Consider the following 16,670-nt stretch of genomic DNA (forward strand, 5'->3'; position numbering starts at 1 on the left):
TGTTTTTCAGTTTTATTTTTGTTTTTTTAGTGAAAGAGAGACAGAGAGGACAGACAGGGACAGACAGACAGAAAAGGAGAGAGATGAAAAGCATCAACTCATAGTTGATGAGATAATGTTATTTTATTAAACTATTTGTAAATATTTTGTCAAGGTTCTATAATGAGAAGCCAACCTGGGACATATTCAAGCAGTTCTTGTGGGGCCCAGCATTTATGGTTACCCCTGTATTGGATCCTGTAAGTCCTACCACATATTTTTGTTCACAATATAATTTTTACTAATTTATAAATTTCTAATTACTATCTTTTTAAATTTCAGTATACTGATGTTGTACAAGGCTATGTCCCTAATGCTCGGTGGTTTGATTATCATACGGTAAGTAATTAAGGAATTCTGGAAATTAACTAAACAGAAATGGGTTTAAGTTTGATACTAACATTTTCTTAATGACATCTTTGGTTCATTTTCACTTAAGTAAGTTAAAGCCCTGGCAGGTTGGCTCAGTGATAGAGCATCAGCCAGGTGTGTGATAGTCCTGGCTGATTCCCAGTCAGGGCACAAAGAAGAAGCAGCCATCTACTTCTCCACCCTTCCCACTCTCTCTCCCTCTTCCCCTCCCACAGTCAAGGCTCCATTGGAGCAGAGTTGGCCCGGGCACTGAGGATGGCTCTATGGCCTCTGCCTCAGGTGCTAGAATGGCTCTGGTGGCAAGAGAGCGATGCCCCAGATGGGCAGGGCATCGCCCCCTGGTGGACATGCCGGGTGGATTCTGGTTGGGCATATGCAGCAGTCTGTCTCTCTGTCTCCCCACTTCTCACTTCAGAAAAATACAAAATAATAATAATATTAAGAAGAAGCAAGTTATTTCTTGCAAATTATATTTGAATCAAAATAACATAGTGAAAGAGAATTCATTTATTCTGCCATAGTTGTTTTTGTAGTCATTGATTTATTTTACCAAAAATGGGAAATACACGTTGTACACCAAAAGGTTATAACCCTTAAATGTCTATGCATAATGATCATTAAAAGAAAAATAGTATTCCCTAAAATAATCTATGTGGCAGTCAAGCTTTTGCAACCTTTCAAAAACCTGTACATTTTCTGCATGTCAACACCACCAAAACTATCAGTTGTAAATTATTTTAATAGCTACCAATAAACCAAGGACTGAGTCTGTGCTTTAAATAATATGATTTTCTGAATAAATGTCTGTGTCTTTATTTTAAAATAGAAAGTGTGTCATTTGATTTTATAAATGTGCCTCCTCAAGTTCCAATATCACCAATAATTTTACTTCTTGATGCTTTTGTTCTTCCTTTCAACCCTGTTATTTCCAGGGCCAAGATATCGGTATCAGAGGAACATTTAATGAATTTGAAACTCCTTTATATAAAATAAACCTTCATGTTCGTGGTGGTTACATCCTACCATGTCAAGAGCCTGCTCAAAACACATTTCACAGGTAACCAAAATGTTTACAGAGTTCAGATTAAATTTTAAGATACATTGTCTAGAATTGTGAAGGATTGAGGAGGGTCTGAGAGTCAACCCTATTTCCAAGTACACAGGTTAGCCTGCAAATTTTATTGAGCTAGGTCAGAAGCCTCTTACTCATGACATACCAAGACATATGACCTTTATGTTTGCTTCAGTTTTCCCAGTTTCCGAAGTCTCATGGGAACACCAACCTCAAGGAAACTCAGTTTTCCTTATAATGGCAAACCTTTACATTTTTTGCTTTGAGTTATTATACTAGAAAGATTAAAAAAATAATTAAATAACAAACACTGCCTTATATTCCAATGCTGTTTGTTTTAAAACACGCTTTAGCCACTGCACTTTTATCTATGTCCATGAGTTTCAGTTTTGTGGATACCAGGGGGAAGGGAAGGGAGGGAGAGGGAGTAAAGGGAGGGGAATAGAGAAATCAAAACATATGGTGACGGAAGATGATCTGCCTTTGGGTGATGGGTATACAGCATAATCGATTGTCCAAATGATGCAGAGATGTTTTCTCTAAATCTATGTACTCTGATTGACCAATGTCACTCTGTTAAATTTAATTGTCTAAGTAAAATTTAAAATAATAAATTAAAAACTAAAATACCCTTTAAAGTTTACTTCAGAGAACAACAGTGTCTCTGTGTGCAAAATATGAAGAAACTTGAGAGATTTATAGAAAATTTTCTGCAAACATATTCCCTTTAATACTAAGAAAGTTTTTAAAACTAAGATATAACCTAAAACTTAATGTTATGTATAAATATGCAAAGGTGTTGACAAATGAATGTCTTGTATTTTGAATAGCTGCCTTACCTAAGTACTCATTTTTTTTCTACCTGTAACATGTGGAAATAAATATTATTTAATTTATTAAAACATTATATTTAAATGAATTTTTTTTAAACTTTAAGCAATTATTGCCAGATTTCTTCCTCTTTCCATCTTTCTTGTTTCCTTTTTTCTGCCACCCTCTTTTAGTCCTGTAAACTATTCTTTGATTCACTTTAGTCATTTAAAATGTGGATATTTTTTGATGATTTCACTCTTCTCTCAAAAACTATTGAATCCATTGTTGCCCATGGAAGAACCAGACATGTTTCTTAGTAGCCTTGCCCCATATGAAGATAAAAGATAACTCAAATCTCTTTGTCCATTACCATTCATAGCAGATTATCTGACAAAAACCTTCATTAGCTCTAAGCCACAGAACCGTGTACCTGGTATTTTTGTGCTCTCATTTAGCAATATGTTCAGAGTGTGTCTCCTATGACTGATGTAAGAGTGAATCTTTCATACCAGCCAAAGAGTTTCTGTTTCCATTGCCTAAATTCCTGGGTTAGACATTCGGATTCTAGAGGATTTAGTCCCTCTGTCTCTCCTCGTATGGTATGCACTCCTTTGGTCATCTACATGCTCTCAGCCCCAGTTTGTGTGAACAATCTCTGTTTTCTAGAATGATTTCAATCCATTTCTATCAATATTCTACCATGATATCAAGGAAAAATGTGAAAAATTATTTTATGTGAAAAATGAGGGCTTCATGGAGGAGACCATTCTAGTTTTTCTTGAAGAATCCTTTTGTTATGAGAGAGTAGGAGAGAGACTTTACTCTGTGCATGTGCATGTGTGTTGGGGGTAAAGTAAATAGGATATTGGGTTAGGTATATACAGGGTGGGGGAAATAGGTTTACAATCGTGAGTAAACAAACAGGTAATTCCTGTATTATTTATTAATTATTGTGTTACTCTCCACATGAACAACTACAAACTCACTTTGCCCCAACCTGTATATAGGTTATGCAATAAAGTTGTAAAATTATTTTTAATTTCTTTTAAAATATATTTTAAAACTGTGGGTTAAACCAGAGCTTTAATGTTACAAATAAGATATACTTTAATCCCTGTAAACTGAACTGCCATAAGCACATAATTAATGCTAGTATTTTTACATGGAAAATTAATGAGTTTCTATTAAGATTTAAATTTTAGATATTCTGACATTTTAAGAGACTTCCATAGCAGTATAACCTTTAACATTTTAATTGTGAGCTGCAGATAGCTAAGCATAATTTGTCTGAGAAATTCTTCCACAGCAGGAGTCTGTCAAACCAACTCTCTTGTACAGTGAGCATGGGAGCAGATATTTTGTTCCTAGACAGACCTATGTAGCACAAGCTTGAACAATATTGTCCATTACAATGATAACACTTACAACTTGTTTGGCACTTTCCACATTCTTATTAACAATTGCCAATGATAATTCAGTGATTTATATATGAAAATGTGAGGAAGACATGTAAAATAATAAAAAAGTATTAAAATAATTTTATACTTAATGATAAAAACAAGATTACCAGTAAGAACAAATATGTCAATAAACTGAATATGGTTTTAATTATTATAAATGAGGCCACTTTTAGTATACTACATGAATGTTTAAGATCAAAAGACATGCATTTTTTCATTAAATATAAAGAATTTTATGGTCTATGTCATTTTCATGAACTCATAAGAAAAAGGAAAGTGCTTTATTTTTTTTTGGTCTAAGTCAGTTACATTCTCCTTAATTGATATTCTTAGCTGTGTTTCCTTGGATACTTATATGGATGTCATATCATAGCAAAGCATATTCTACTCTATAAATATTTGCAAAATTATATTTCTTTTTTATAGTCGACAAAATTACATGAAGCTAATTGTTGCTGCAGATGACAGTCAGATGGCTAAAGGATCTCTGTTTTGGGATGATGGAGAGACTATAGGTGAGTGCTCTATTTAGTAGATAAATGTAATTGCTGGCATACATATTATTGTATTACTTTTTTTCTTAAGTAAGAAATGGGGAGGTAGAGAGGCAGACTCCTGCATGAGTCCTGACCTGCCTCTACCGGGTGATACTCTGCCCACATGGGGCATTGTCGTTTTGCTTGACAATTGAGCTATTTTAATGCCTGAGGTGAGGCCATGGAGCTATACTCAGCACCTGGGGCCAACTTGCTGCAACTGAGCCATGGCTGCTGGGAGGGAAAAGAGAAACAAAGAGGGAGAAAGCAGAAGGGAAGGGGTGCAGAAGCAGATTGTCACTTCTCTTGTGTGCCTAACCGGGAATTAAACCCAGAAAATCCACACATCAGGGTGACACTTTACCACTGAGCCAACCAGCCAGGGCCTTATATTACTTTTATGATACCTATTATTGTACTTTGGAAACAACATGAAAACATAATATTGCTCAAAGCTAAAATAGTTTAATAGCTGTGTAAGTTTTTAAAATAGTGTTATAGCCCTGGCTGGTTGGCTCAGTGGTAGAGCGTCGGCCTGGCGTGCAGGAGTCCCAGGTTCGATTCCCGGCCAGGGCACACAGGAGAAGTGCCCATCTGCTTCTCCACCCCTCCCCCTCTCCTTCCTCTCTGTCTCTCTCTTCCTCTCCCACAGCCGAGGCTCCATTGGAGCAAAGATGGCCCGGGTGCTGGGGATGGCTCTGTGGCCTCTGCCTCAGGCGCTAGAATGGCTCTGGATGCAACAGAGCGATGCCCTAGAGGGGCAGAACATCGTCCCCTGGTGGGCATGCCGGGTGGATCCCGGTCGGGCGCATGCAGGAGTCTGTCTGACTGCCTCCCCGTTTCCAGCTTTGGAAAAAAATGAAAATAAAAAAATAAAAATAAAAAAATAGTGTTATAAATATTTAAAGAATTTCTTCTTATTCTAAATATAACTATAATTAACCTCTGTGGTAAATGTCTGGATAACTAGAAGATTTGTGTGTGGTGTGTGAAGGAATTGTATATTAATTATTTTTGTTTTCCTAAAAGCTAGTCCAGTGCTGTTTACATAATAAACATTCACTATGTATGAGGTCAGGTGGGCTAAAAAGTTACATTTCATTTGTATATAATATTGATGTAAAGGGTGCCTCTAAAAATGAGAAAGTCCAGAAAGAAAACTCAAGCTTGGTCTCTATATTTGATAGCTATTTGTTTTCTTGTTAGTGCTCAGCATTTTTGTCATGAAAGATTTAAGGATTTATAGGACTGAACTGGTAAACTTTTTGCAATGTGTTCTCTACCAGCCATTGTGAGCAGATTCACCTTGGGTAGTGTGTAAAGAATGCAGATTCTGAGATGCATTCACATTTAATTAATTTGGGGAGAGGCCCAAGAATCTATCTTCCAGTAAATGCCTGTAGGTGATTATCATACTGGTGGAAGATTAGGTTTATAATACTAGCTCTACTAGATGGGTATCTGAACATTATCTTCATACAAATCTTACTTACAAAACTAATATCTATATGATGCTGAAATTATCATGGGAAGTTCACTGCAATCTAAATAAATTATGCATAGATGAGGTATTAATGGCAAAACCATATTTTTCATTGTTTCAGATAAATCATACTTAATATCCTAAAACTGTAAGAAAGAATCTAAAAGTAAATAAAGTATATAAGTAAGTAGATATAAGTATCATATGGTAGTAAGCAATATTCTTCAAATAAAAAGAATAATCTTTGTATATTGTGGTTTAGAAGTGAAGTGTTAATTAGGTAAAACACTATGCTTATAGAGCTTGGACATTCATTAACACATTAGCTAAGACTCTACTGACCTTTATCCTATTGAAGTTTAGTTGCATATACTTTTTAGTCACTGGAAATCACTGAGCATAATTTTGATATTTCTTTGTGTTTTTATGCAGGCACACTAAATGGTTCTGGCCAATCATATCCACATTTTTGGTTATATTTGTAATATCATTATATTTGTTATAATTAAATGTAAAGATTTTTTTTTTACTTTTTATTTTTGGGGAGTATTTTTCTGAAATGAGAAACAGGGAGGCAGAGAGATAGACTCTCCCATGTGCCCCACCAGGATCCACCTGGCAAGCCCACCAGGCGGTGGTGCTCTGCCCACCTGGGGCATTGCTTCATTGCAACCAGAGCCATCCTCAGCACCTGGGCCCACTTTGCTCCAGTGGAGCCTTGCTGCAGGAAGGGAAGAGCAAGACAGAGAGGGAGGAGAGGGGGAAGGGTGGAGAAGCAGATGGGTGCTTCTCCTGTGTGCCCTGACTGGGAATGAAACCCAGGACTTCCACACACCACACTGAGCCAACTGTCCAGGTCTTAACTATAAAGATTTTTTAAATCTCCCATAATTTCTTGAGTAAATAGCAATAATGTAGAAAATGTTTAGAATCTCTGAATTTATTAGATCAGAATCTTCAAAGCAGTTTCTTGTCTCAGTAAGTTTTCAATCTAATTACTACGTACCCATCTAAATAATTTTCTCCTTTAAGTACATTCAGATTTTTATGGAATATGATTATGTGCTGACATATTCTTTTCTCAAAGGTAAATCAAAACAAATTTATTTTAAAACTTGTGTACATTAAGTAGATTTTGATAATAGTTCAATAAAATATTAATTTGTGCTACTTATCTGAATGAAATAAATATATGTGTACCTTTGAATAAGATTATATTTGGCCCCTGGCCAGTTGATTCAGTCGTAGAGTGTTAGCCTGGCATGTGGATGTCTCAGGCCCAATTCCCAGTAAAGGCATACAGGAGAAGTGACTATCTGCTTCTCTACCACTCCACCTTTGCCTTCTTTCTCTCTCTCTTCTCTTCTCGAAGCTATGGCTTGATTGGTCCAAGTATACCACCTAGGGCATTGGGGATGGCATCGTGGAGCCTCAGACTCAGATACTAAAAATACCTCAGTTGAGAGCATGGCCCCAGATAGAGGTTGTTGAGTGGATCCTGGTTGGCACACATGTGGGAGTTTGTCTCTCTTTCTCTCATGCTATCACTTGGAAAATAAGAAAATAAAAAAGATCATATGTGGTATCTTTCTTTTATTCATTGAAAATAACATCAAAACTCTTCATAACTTCTTAATAGTTGTCATTTCTGTTTTCTGTCTCATACTTCTATACTTTATAAGTTGCACCTAAAAACTGAAGCTATTATACTTTATTTAAAATTTAAGACTAAAATCTATTACCTCAAAATGCATATTAAATAAATTATGTACATCCAGCCTCAGTTGATAGAATAGCTTTCTTCAGGCAACTCCAAGTCCAGCTCAGGCAGCTACCAACCATAAAACACTTGTAGTTCCTACCAGGTGGTCCAGGACAGAGCACAAGAAGCAGCTGACCTGGATTTACACCAAAATTTCAGGAAAAACTAAACAAAATGGTGGCAAATATTTACCAGATACAGACTTCACAACTCTGATTATAAAGATGTTCAATGCACTTAATGAGAACTTCAACAAAGAGATAAAAAACATAGAAATGGAGCTAGAAAACATAAAAAAAATAATAGTGTTAGATAAAGCAGAAAATAAAATCAGAGATTTGGAAGACAAGTTAATGGAAAACACACAGACAAAACAGCAAAAGGTATAAAGAATTTAAAAAAATAGGATAGTTTAAGTAACCACTGAACAACATCAAGCAAAACAACATTCACTTCATAGGATTACCAAAAGGAGAAAAAAGAGAGATATAGATTGAGAAACTATTTGAAGAAATGATGACTGAAAACTACCCTAACCTGGCAAAAGAAATAGACATACAAGACTAGGAAGCACAGAAAGTTCCAAACAAGATGAACCCAAAGAAGCCTACATGAAGACACATCATAATTAAAATGGCAAAGCTTAAAAACAAAGAGATAATCTTAAAAGTAGCAAGAGGAAAGCAGTTATTAATATACAAGGAATTCTCAAAGACTGTCAGCTCATTCCTCAACAGAAACTTTCAGGCCAGAAATATTTGCACAAAATATTCAAAGTGATGAAAGCAAGGATCTGCAACCAAGATGACACTAACCAACAACACTATCATTAGAATCAAGGGACAGCTACAGAGCTTTCCAGAAAAAGAAAAGCTGAAAGAGTTCATTATGACCAAACTAGAACTACAATAAATATTACAGAGACTTCTTTAAGAAGAAAAAATAAATAAAAATATGAATAATAAAATGGTAATAACTATATATCTATCAATAATTACTTTAAATATAAATAGATTAAATACTCCAATCAAAAAACATAGGGTGGCTGAATGGAAAAAAAAAAGACCCATACCTATGCTGCCTCTAAGAGACCCATTTCAGATCAACATACAAACATAGAGACTAAAATTAAAGAGATGGAAAAGATTTTTTATGCAAACACACATGCAAATGAAAAAGAAGCTGACTAGAAATACTTAGTAGGACAAAATAGACTTTAAAACAAAAGCTATAACATGAAACAAAGAAGAACATTTTATATACAATAGCCAAGATATAGAAGCAACCTAAATTCACATAAACAGAAATTGTATAAAAAAGTATTAGAGATATACAATAGAATATCACCTAGTCATAAAAAAGAATGAAATCTTACTATTTGCATCAACATAAGTGGACCTAAAGGGGTTTTATGGTAAGTAAAATATGTCAGACAGAAAGACAAATGCCATATGATTTCACTAATATATGAAATCTAAAAACCAAATAAATGAGCAATCAAAAGAGAAACAAACTCATAATACAGAAAACAAATTCAAATTGATAGTTTCCCAGGGGGTTAGTAAGTTAATGAAAAACATGAAAGGATTTAGTACAGATTGGCAATTTAAAATAGTCATGAGGATGTAAAATAAAATATAAGAAATAGAGTCAATAATAGTGTAATAATTATGTATGGTGCCAGGATATTAGCCTGACTGAGGTGATCACTTTATAAGTTATATAAATGTCTAACCAATATGCATATTCCTGAAATAGTATAATATTGAATATCAACTTTAAATGTAATATAATATTTTTAATTAAAAAGTAAGTCATACATACATTAGTATAGAGAAAAAATATTTTAGACAGAATATCACTTAATTTTAGTTTAGGCACAATTCATTTCAAATTAAGCAACTTTTTTGAGAATTAAAGAATACAGTGCTGGTGTGTATAAGTGGATAAGGAAATCAAAATGTGTTGCTCTTTCAATGTTATCCTAACAGTTATTTCAATCAAGTATTTGACTCTATTTTTGAATTTCTGTCTTCTGTTTGCTTGGTTTTATAAAGAAACATAATCTTTTTTTTTTTTTTTTTTTTTTTTCAGAGACAGAAAATCAGAGTGAGGGATAGTCAGGGACAGACTGACAGGAATGGAGAGATGAGAAGCATCAATCATTAGTTTTTCTTTGTGCATTGCGACACCTTAGTTGTTCATTGATTGCTTTCTCATATGTGCCTTGACCATAGACCTTCAGCAGACCGAGTAACCCCTTGCTTGAGCCAGTCACCAAGCTGGTGAATTTTTGCTCAAACCAGATGAGCCCATGCTCAAGCTGGCGACCTCGGGGTCTCGAACCTGGGTCTTCTGCATCCCAGTCTGACACTCTATCCACTGCGCCACCGCCTGGTCAGGCAAGGAACATAATCTTAATAGTCAGGAAAAACTGGACTTGTTTCCAGACCTTGATGACAAAGATGGTCCCTGACTTAATGTTGGGTCAATTTAGGATTTTTTAGCTTTATAATGGTGCAAAAGGGATGTACATTCAATAGAAACTACACTTCGAAGTTTGAATTTTGATCTCTACCTGAACTAGTTGTTGTTGTTGAGTTGGGAGTGCAGAGAGAGATCAGCAGACGAAATCATTGTGGACTAGCAAAGGACCACCGCTTGTTTAGGCAAATGGTGCCGAGTTTGCGCTGTGTCTTATTTTTATTCACAAGATTTCAAAAAGCTTGTTTACTTAAAAATTGGCATAGCATCAAGCATAACCTTTACTAAAGATACATGGAGTACACCTGCATGATAGCTTAATAACAATACAATCTCAAAAAGCATTAATTGCTATTGCTTCTATGGTCCCCACAACATTCCTCTCTTTATCTCAAGGGATAACCTTGAAAGGAACAGAAATCTTATGAGATTTTTTTACTGAGAAAAAAGCCCAGCAACTGCCTTCAGTCACATAGATCTGCTTCAGTGACCCGGCTTCAAGTAACAAAACAATTCTCTTGGCAAAACATTCTTTTCTTGCCGGCTGTGTTCTCCTCCAAGGCCATGCAATGGATTATTCCACTACAACTTGTGATAGGTTGTGTGATAATCTTTGGGAGGCTGAGAAGCAGCAGTCCACAGCTCCCAGATCATGAGGCTAAACAACTGCTACTCTGCAATGTTGCCAGTTTTGTTTTTTTTAATATTGTGTTTTCTGAATTCAATAAATTTCAGTATTCAATACTTATTTATAAAATAAGTTCTGTGTTTGATGCTTTTGCCTAACTGTATGCTGATGTAAGTGTTCTGAGCATGTTTATGGTAAGATAGACTAAGTGAAGATATTTTCACAGTTTAGGTGTATTAAGTGCATTTTCAACTTATGATATTTTCAATTTCTGATGGTTCAATTGTGATGTAAATAAAAGAGCATCTGCAATTAGTGGTTTCTCTTTTGGCTATTTATATGACTTTACTGGGACTCACATTAATCTTCTATATAGTAGGAATACTAATAACACAAATTTCAGAGTAGTGTCATGAAGTATTTAGAAGTTTGACAAATAGCAAGCACTTAATGCATTATAGCTGTGAGATTATTTTTCAAATTAATTTTAAATACAGCAAGATTATATTTTATATAATAAAACACTATGTTTACAATCCTCTCTGGAGATTCATCCTTCATATCTTTTAGTATTCCTGGAATGCATTTGAAAAAGTTAAATATGATGTAATAAATGGTTTTGGTACCCTTTATACAGGGAAAGTGAAGCAAAATATACTAGTATATATTGTTCTTTAGAAATATAAATGTGTCATTTCTTTCTTTACAGACACTTATGAAAAAGACCTATATTTCTTGGTACAATTTAATTTAAATAAGGTATGTATAAATTTCAGATCATTTATATATAATTTTGTTAAATAAATAATATTAAAATTTTATTTGTATACTCTAGTAATTAATATACCTTATTTCAAACATATAAATAAACAATTTGTTTTACTGTGAAATATATTTTGGTTAACAGATATATATTTTTTAAAGTTTAAATTGCTGTTTTATATGATGGATTTAAATTATTTCTTGCCCTTATAGACCACCTTGACAAGCACTATATTGAAAAATGGTTATATAAACATAAATGAAATGAGGCTTGGATTCATCCATTTATGGGGGATAGGAAAGACTTCTGTTATTGAAGTTAATCTCCTATATAAAGGAAATAAAGAGTCAGTTAAATTTACTCAAGAATCAAATAAGGAGGTAAGTGCATAAGAAAATATTTTTTAATGGAGCAATTCAAAATATCTATATAGATATCTTTAATTTGTCAGCCTAAAAGAAACATAACTATGTGTCAAATTTAACCTTTCTTGTTTATTTTTATTGAACTTCCATATCTATTTTTATATTATCATTCTTGGCAACTTGGCTTACAAATATAATTTGCTGGCATTTATTTTAAAATTCTCCTAACATAATTAAGCAAGATTAAACTTACTTTAAACCTCTAAATTATTTTCATTCATGAATGGTAATGTGCCTCAAATTTATATTTTTTCAAAAATAAAATATCTGTATTTCAACTTTTAATATGTCTTAGATAAAATACATGTGAGGATACTTGCAAATTTTATAGTATTGTTTTTTAGCACTCAGGAATATTTGCAATACAAGTGTATGAAGCTATAATTCATAGAATGAACCAGAAATCAGAATTATGTTAAAGTTCCATTGTTGCCAGTAATTAGTCTTTAACCTTGAACAGTTAATATTTGGCCTTCTTTTTCTTTGCAATCAAATAAGAATATGCAAGTAAACTACCTCTTTAACACTTTCTAATTTCAAATTTTGTGAATCTATGTCCTGTAAAGGTAGATTTCAAAAAATATATCTTCTAGAAACCAACTAATGTTTAAATATGTTTGATCTAAGTTTAAGGTTATATCTGCATTGCTAAAAATGTGTATTTGTAGGCCCTGTCAGATTTGCTTAATGGACAGAGAGTAGGCCTGGCATGTGAATGTCCTGGGTTTGATTCCTGGTCAGGGCACACAAGAGAAGCAACCATCTGTTTCTCTTCCCCTCTCTCTCTCACTTCTCTCCCTCTTCCCCTCCCGCATTGGGTCGAGTGTCGACCAGGTGCTAAGGATAGCTTGGTAGGTCTGACTGGGACAACCTCAGGTACTAAAAATAGCTTGGTTGATTAGAGCATCAACTCCAGATGAGAGTTGCTGGTATCATCCAGTCCAAGCACATACAGAAGTCTGTCTCACTATCTCCACTCCTCTCACTTAAAAAAAACAACAAAACAATAAAACCAAAAAACTATATGTGAGCACATACCTGTTTGTGTTTCAATTTAAATGAAAACAACTAGCTATTAATCAATCAGTCATTCCCCATAATATTACCTTAAACAGTAGCTAGTTAGCTAATTGTAATTATGTTTTAGACACAATCTTAAATACTCATCATCACCTGTAAGGCCATTTTATCCACTTGAAACTGTCCTATTGTTACTGTTGTTTTGTAGTCAAATGGGATTTCCCTTTTAACATGAAACTAATTATTGCTTTTTTATTAAAATACTTTTATTTTTTAAAATTATATAAAGTTTGAGAAATTATAATTTTGTACATCTAACATCTTTTCTTGGTAAAATAAAAGTTGACAACCCAGAGCCTCACCCTCATTTTTCTTCTTTTTAAGATTTTACTGTTTTTTTAAATTTTTGTGTAAGAGAATCATTGCTTTACTTCGTGCTCTTATATGTCAGATCTCAGTCCCAGAGAAGACAAATGTCCCAATAACAAATAGTCAATGGTTAACCATATTAGAAATCAGTTTTGTTGAACATGCTAATATTTAACAGATCAAAAAAGAATGGCTTGCCTTGTATATTTTCTTGCTCTTTCTAAACCACTACAATGGCAAAAAATAAAGCTCACAATTTTCACTATAAAAATAAACTAAATACTGTCAACTAAAGTGTTAAATAATTTAAGATACCAAGAGTATTCTTTTAAGTTTTTTTGGTCAAATACTTGGCATAAAAACACACCATTCATAAAGAAAAGTTCATTCTACTGTTTTCAAATACATTCACAAAGAATTTTAAATATTAAGGAAAAACTTTTTGCAATATTTTATTACCTCAGTGATTCCAGAAGAAGATATTAACTTTACTAATAGTGGATTGTTCCTTAAAGTACATTGAAGCAAAACAAAGTTAATGATGAGCACCTACCTTTTCCCAAGCCTTTATAGATATATGAGAAAAAGAAAGAGTGGTCAATTTCTCCCTCTGCTTTGTTTCTTTTCTCCATGTGTGTGTGGAAATTACTATATTCAAAGTATGACCTATATCAATACAATCTTTAAACCATTTTATTAGCAACAGTGGTGACTAGTTGCCTTTTGTACAGGTTTTAAAAAGCTATGTGATTATTTATTGCTTTTCACTTTGATATTAAAAAATCTAAGTTTTGGTATAAGATAAATCAGCTTCAAACATAGGTAATGAATATTAAGAAAACTATTTAACTTTCCAAACTCTTCTACCATAAAATGTGAGAAATAAATCTTGTGATGCTATGTTTTAGTGAAGAACAAATTCTATAAAACCCCTAAGAGAGTGTATGGTATTCAATAAGTACTAAAGAAATGTTGCTTCTCTTCATCTCCTCTTGCATAATTGATGACTAATTCCAAATTTACTGAGCAATAATAAGGTTTACTGACATCATCAAATAAAATAGCTACAGATGATTGTTTGTCCTTAGCTGCTTAATTGACCTCCTCCAAAATTAGTACTTATATGCTCTAATTGAAATTCTCTCCCGTGAAAGAAGTAACACACAAAATTGAAATCATTGTCAATAAATTGAGCATTCTAAAGCCCTTCAAGTTTTATGTAAAAGAATTATGTTTCTAATCTAAATTTTGCATGTAAGTGACTACATAATATTTCAGGGTAGGAAGAATAGAGATATATGTAGTGCAGGTATAAAAACCTTCTTATGTAGGACTCATGGAGAAAAAGTAAGGTAACAGAAATCAATATTACTGGTTAATGATCTTAGTTATTCACTGTCTTTGAGAATCATTCCCCCTCTCTGGGATTTATTTTCATCATCTGAATAATGGGTGAGTTGGGTGAGATTATTTTTTAAATGGTTGTGAAATCTCTGAAATAATTCATCAAAATGAAAAATAAAAATGTCATATTTACTTATAGAACATTTATTTAATTATGAATATAGTCTTTGTTAAAAATTATTCTTATTAAACAATTAGGTACCATTTTTTTTTTAGATATTAAATATTAATCTGACCACGAATGATGTTACTTTGGATGAACCAATAGAAATCGTCTGGTCATGAAGAGTATCATCAATCCCAGTGCCAAAAGGACCTTAACACCCGGACTCCATTTCACTATACTTATAAGCTTCCCCTCATTGGTTTCTGTGTAAAATATGATATTTATAAGATAAATCTAAAGTTACTGCACAGTATACAACAAAATGGATACTAATTCTGTTATATTAATGTGGCTAGAATCAATTTTTAAAACATATTTAGTAAGATTTATATAGCTCTATCAACTTTGCTAAGTATCAGATACAACTGTAAATTAGTACTAAATATATGTGTATAACTAAGCTAGAATTAAAACAGGTTTTTTAAATAAATGATTTTTTGTATAATTTAAATAACATTTTCTTCATTGTTTTGTAGATTTACATTATGTACCAATAGGTGTCATTAGATTTAATTTCTTAGTGTGTATGTTTAATTGGAAAATAAAAACTAACACAAAAAAGCATACAAAATATACAAATTTTTTTTTGTTTTCTAAAAGAAAATTATGTTCTTCTAGGTAACTTTAACAAATTCGCATCGACTGAATGATTAATCCAATAGACATTTAATTTTCACAGTTCTGGAGGCTGGAAAATCTGAGACCAAAGTGCTAATAGATTAGTGTCTAGTGAGGGCCCTCTTCCTGGTTTGCAGCAGTATTCTCATTGTTTCCTCATGGGGCAAAGATCAGAGAGAAAGGCACAAGCTCTCCGGTGTCTCTTATAAGGCACTGATCCCATTTATGAGGACTCCACTCTCAAGACCTGATTACTTCTAAAAGGTGCCATTTCTGATACAAATACTATGACACTGGGGATTAGAATTTCTATATATGATTCTAGAAGGGACACAAACATTTATTCAATAGCAGATATCAAAGTTCCTTTTTATAGCTTTGCTATATATATAGGAGGAAAAACATTCTTGTCTAGCTAGTTGAATAAATCATGTTAGCATATTCATTCAGATTGAAATGTTCTCTAAATTAGGGCCTAAAATTGTATTCAGTGGTATTTTTTTTTAATACTTAGGTTGCTTTGAATCTACTTAATCAACTAATATCTGTGATTCCATGTACTTAATTTCTAACTAAATAATTATAATATTGTTATAATGAAATTTGTAAGACAATTCATACCTCAAAATACAAAGCCAGGTAAATTAATAATGGTAATAATGATATAGTAATGATAACAAAACAATAATAATAAATTAAGTTTCCTACAAGAAACATTACAGCAATTGCGGACAACTGACAAACTGATTGTAAATTACAAAACCAGGTACAGGCAAGGAATCCGCAGTCACTAGTTAGAATTATGAATGCAACCATTTCTGGAGGCAATCATGTAGTAGTCAGTGAAATTAAGTTTGTATATTCTCTTTGAGCAAGAGTTCCATCCTTAAAATGTTCTTACAGGTAAACAATGAGTATATACAAACATATTTAGTACTTGTTAAGAAAAAAAATAAACACTGACTGCTGTCAGCTTGGAGTTTGCTTGGCTGTAAAAGTTAGGCCATGATGTTTTTCTGTTGAAAATAACTATTTTCATAGAACATCAAAATCAGATAAATTTATTGTGTAACTATAATGGAGCAAGACAAAAGCCAAGACAATTCCATAATCATTTTGAGTAAAGGAAACAATGAAAACATTCACCAGATCACAAAGATACCAAACATCTCTTTATCTGGGCTAATATGAGTGACTTGTTTTTTTGTTTTTCTTTAATCAATTGCAGTTTTAGTCCTATTAAATTCCTGCCACCT

At 33.2% G+C, this 16,670-nt stretch overlaps 1 protein-coding gene across 3 annotated transcripts in view; it reads left to right on the top strand.

The window, feature by feature from the left end:
• SI (sucrase-isomaltase) overlaps positions 1-15,351 on the top strand; it is a 136,350-nt gene extending 120,999 nt beyond the window's left edge. For all 3 annotated transcript variants that reach the window (XM_066347495.1, XM_066347498.1, XM_066347497.1), the window contains 7 exons: positions 155-239; positions 322-378; positions 1,344-1,468; positions 4,183-4,271; positions 11,359-11,408; positions 11,625-11,792; positions 14,847-15,351. In XM_066347495.1, coding sequence (XP_066203592.1) covers positions 155-239; positions 322-378; positions 1,344-1,468; positions 4,183-4,271; positions 11,359-11,408; positions 11,625-11,792; positions 14,847-14,915 — 643 coding nt within the window. In that variant the 3' untranslated portion in view covers positions 14,916-15,351. The remainder of the gene's footprint in view (positions 1-154; positions 240-321; positions 379-1,343; positions 1,469-4,182; positions 4,272-11,358; positions 11,409-11,624; positions 11,793-14,846) is intronic.
• The last annotated feature ends 1,319 nt before the right edge of the window (positions 15,352-16,670 follow it).

Source organism: Saccopteryx leptura, chromosome 8 (genome assembly GCF_036850995.1).
Source record: "Saccopteryx leptura isolate mSacLep1 chromosome 8, mSacLep1_pri_phased_curated, whole genome shotgun sequence".
Lineage (NCBI taxonomy): Eukaryota > Metazoa > Chordata > Mammalia > Chiroptera > Emballonuridae > Saccopteryx > Saccopteryx leptura.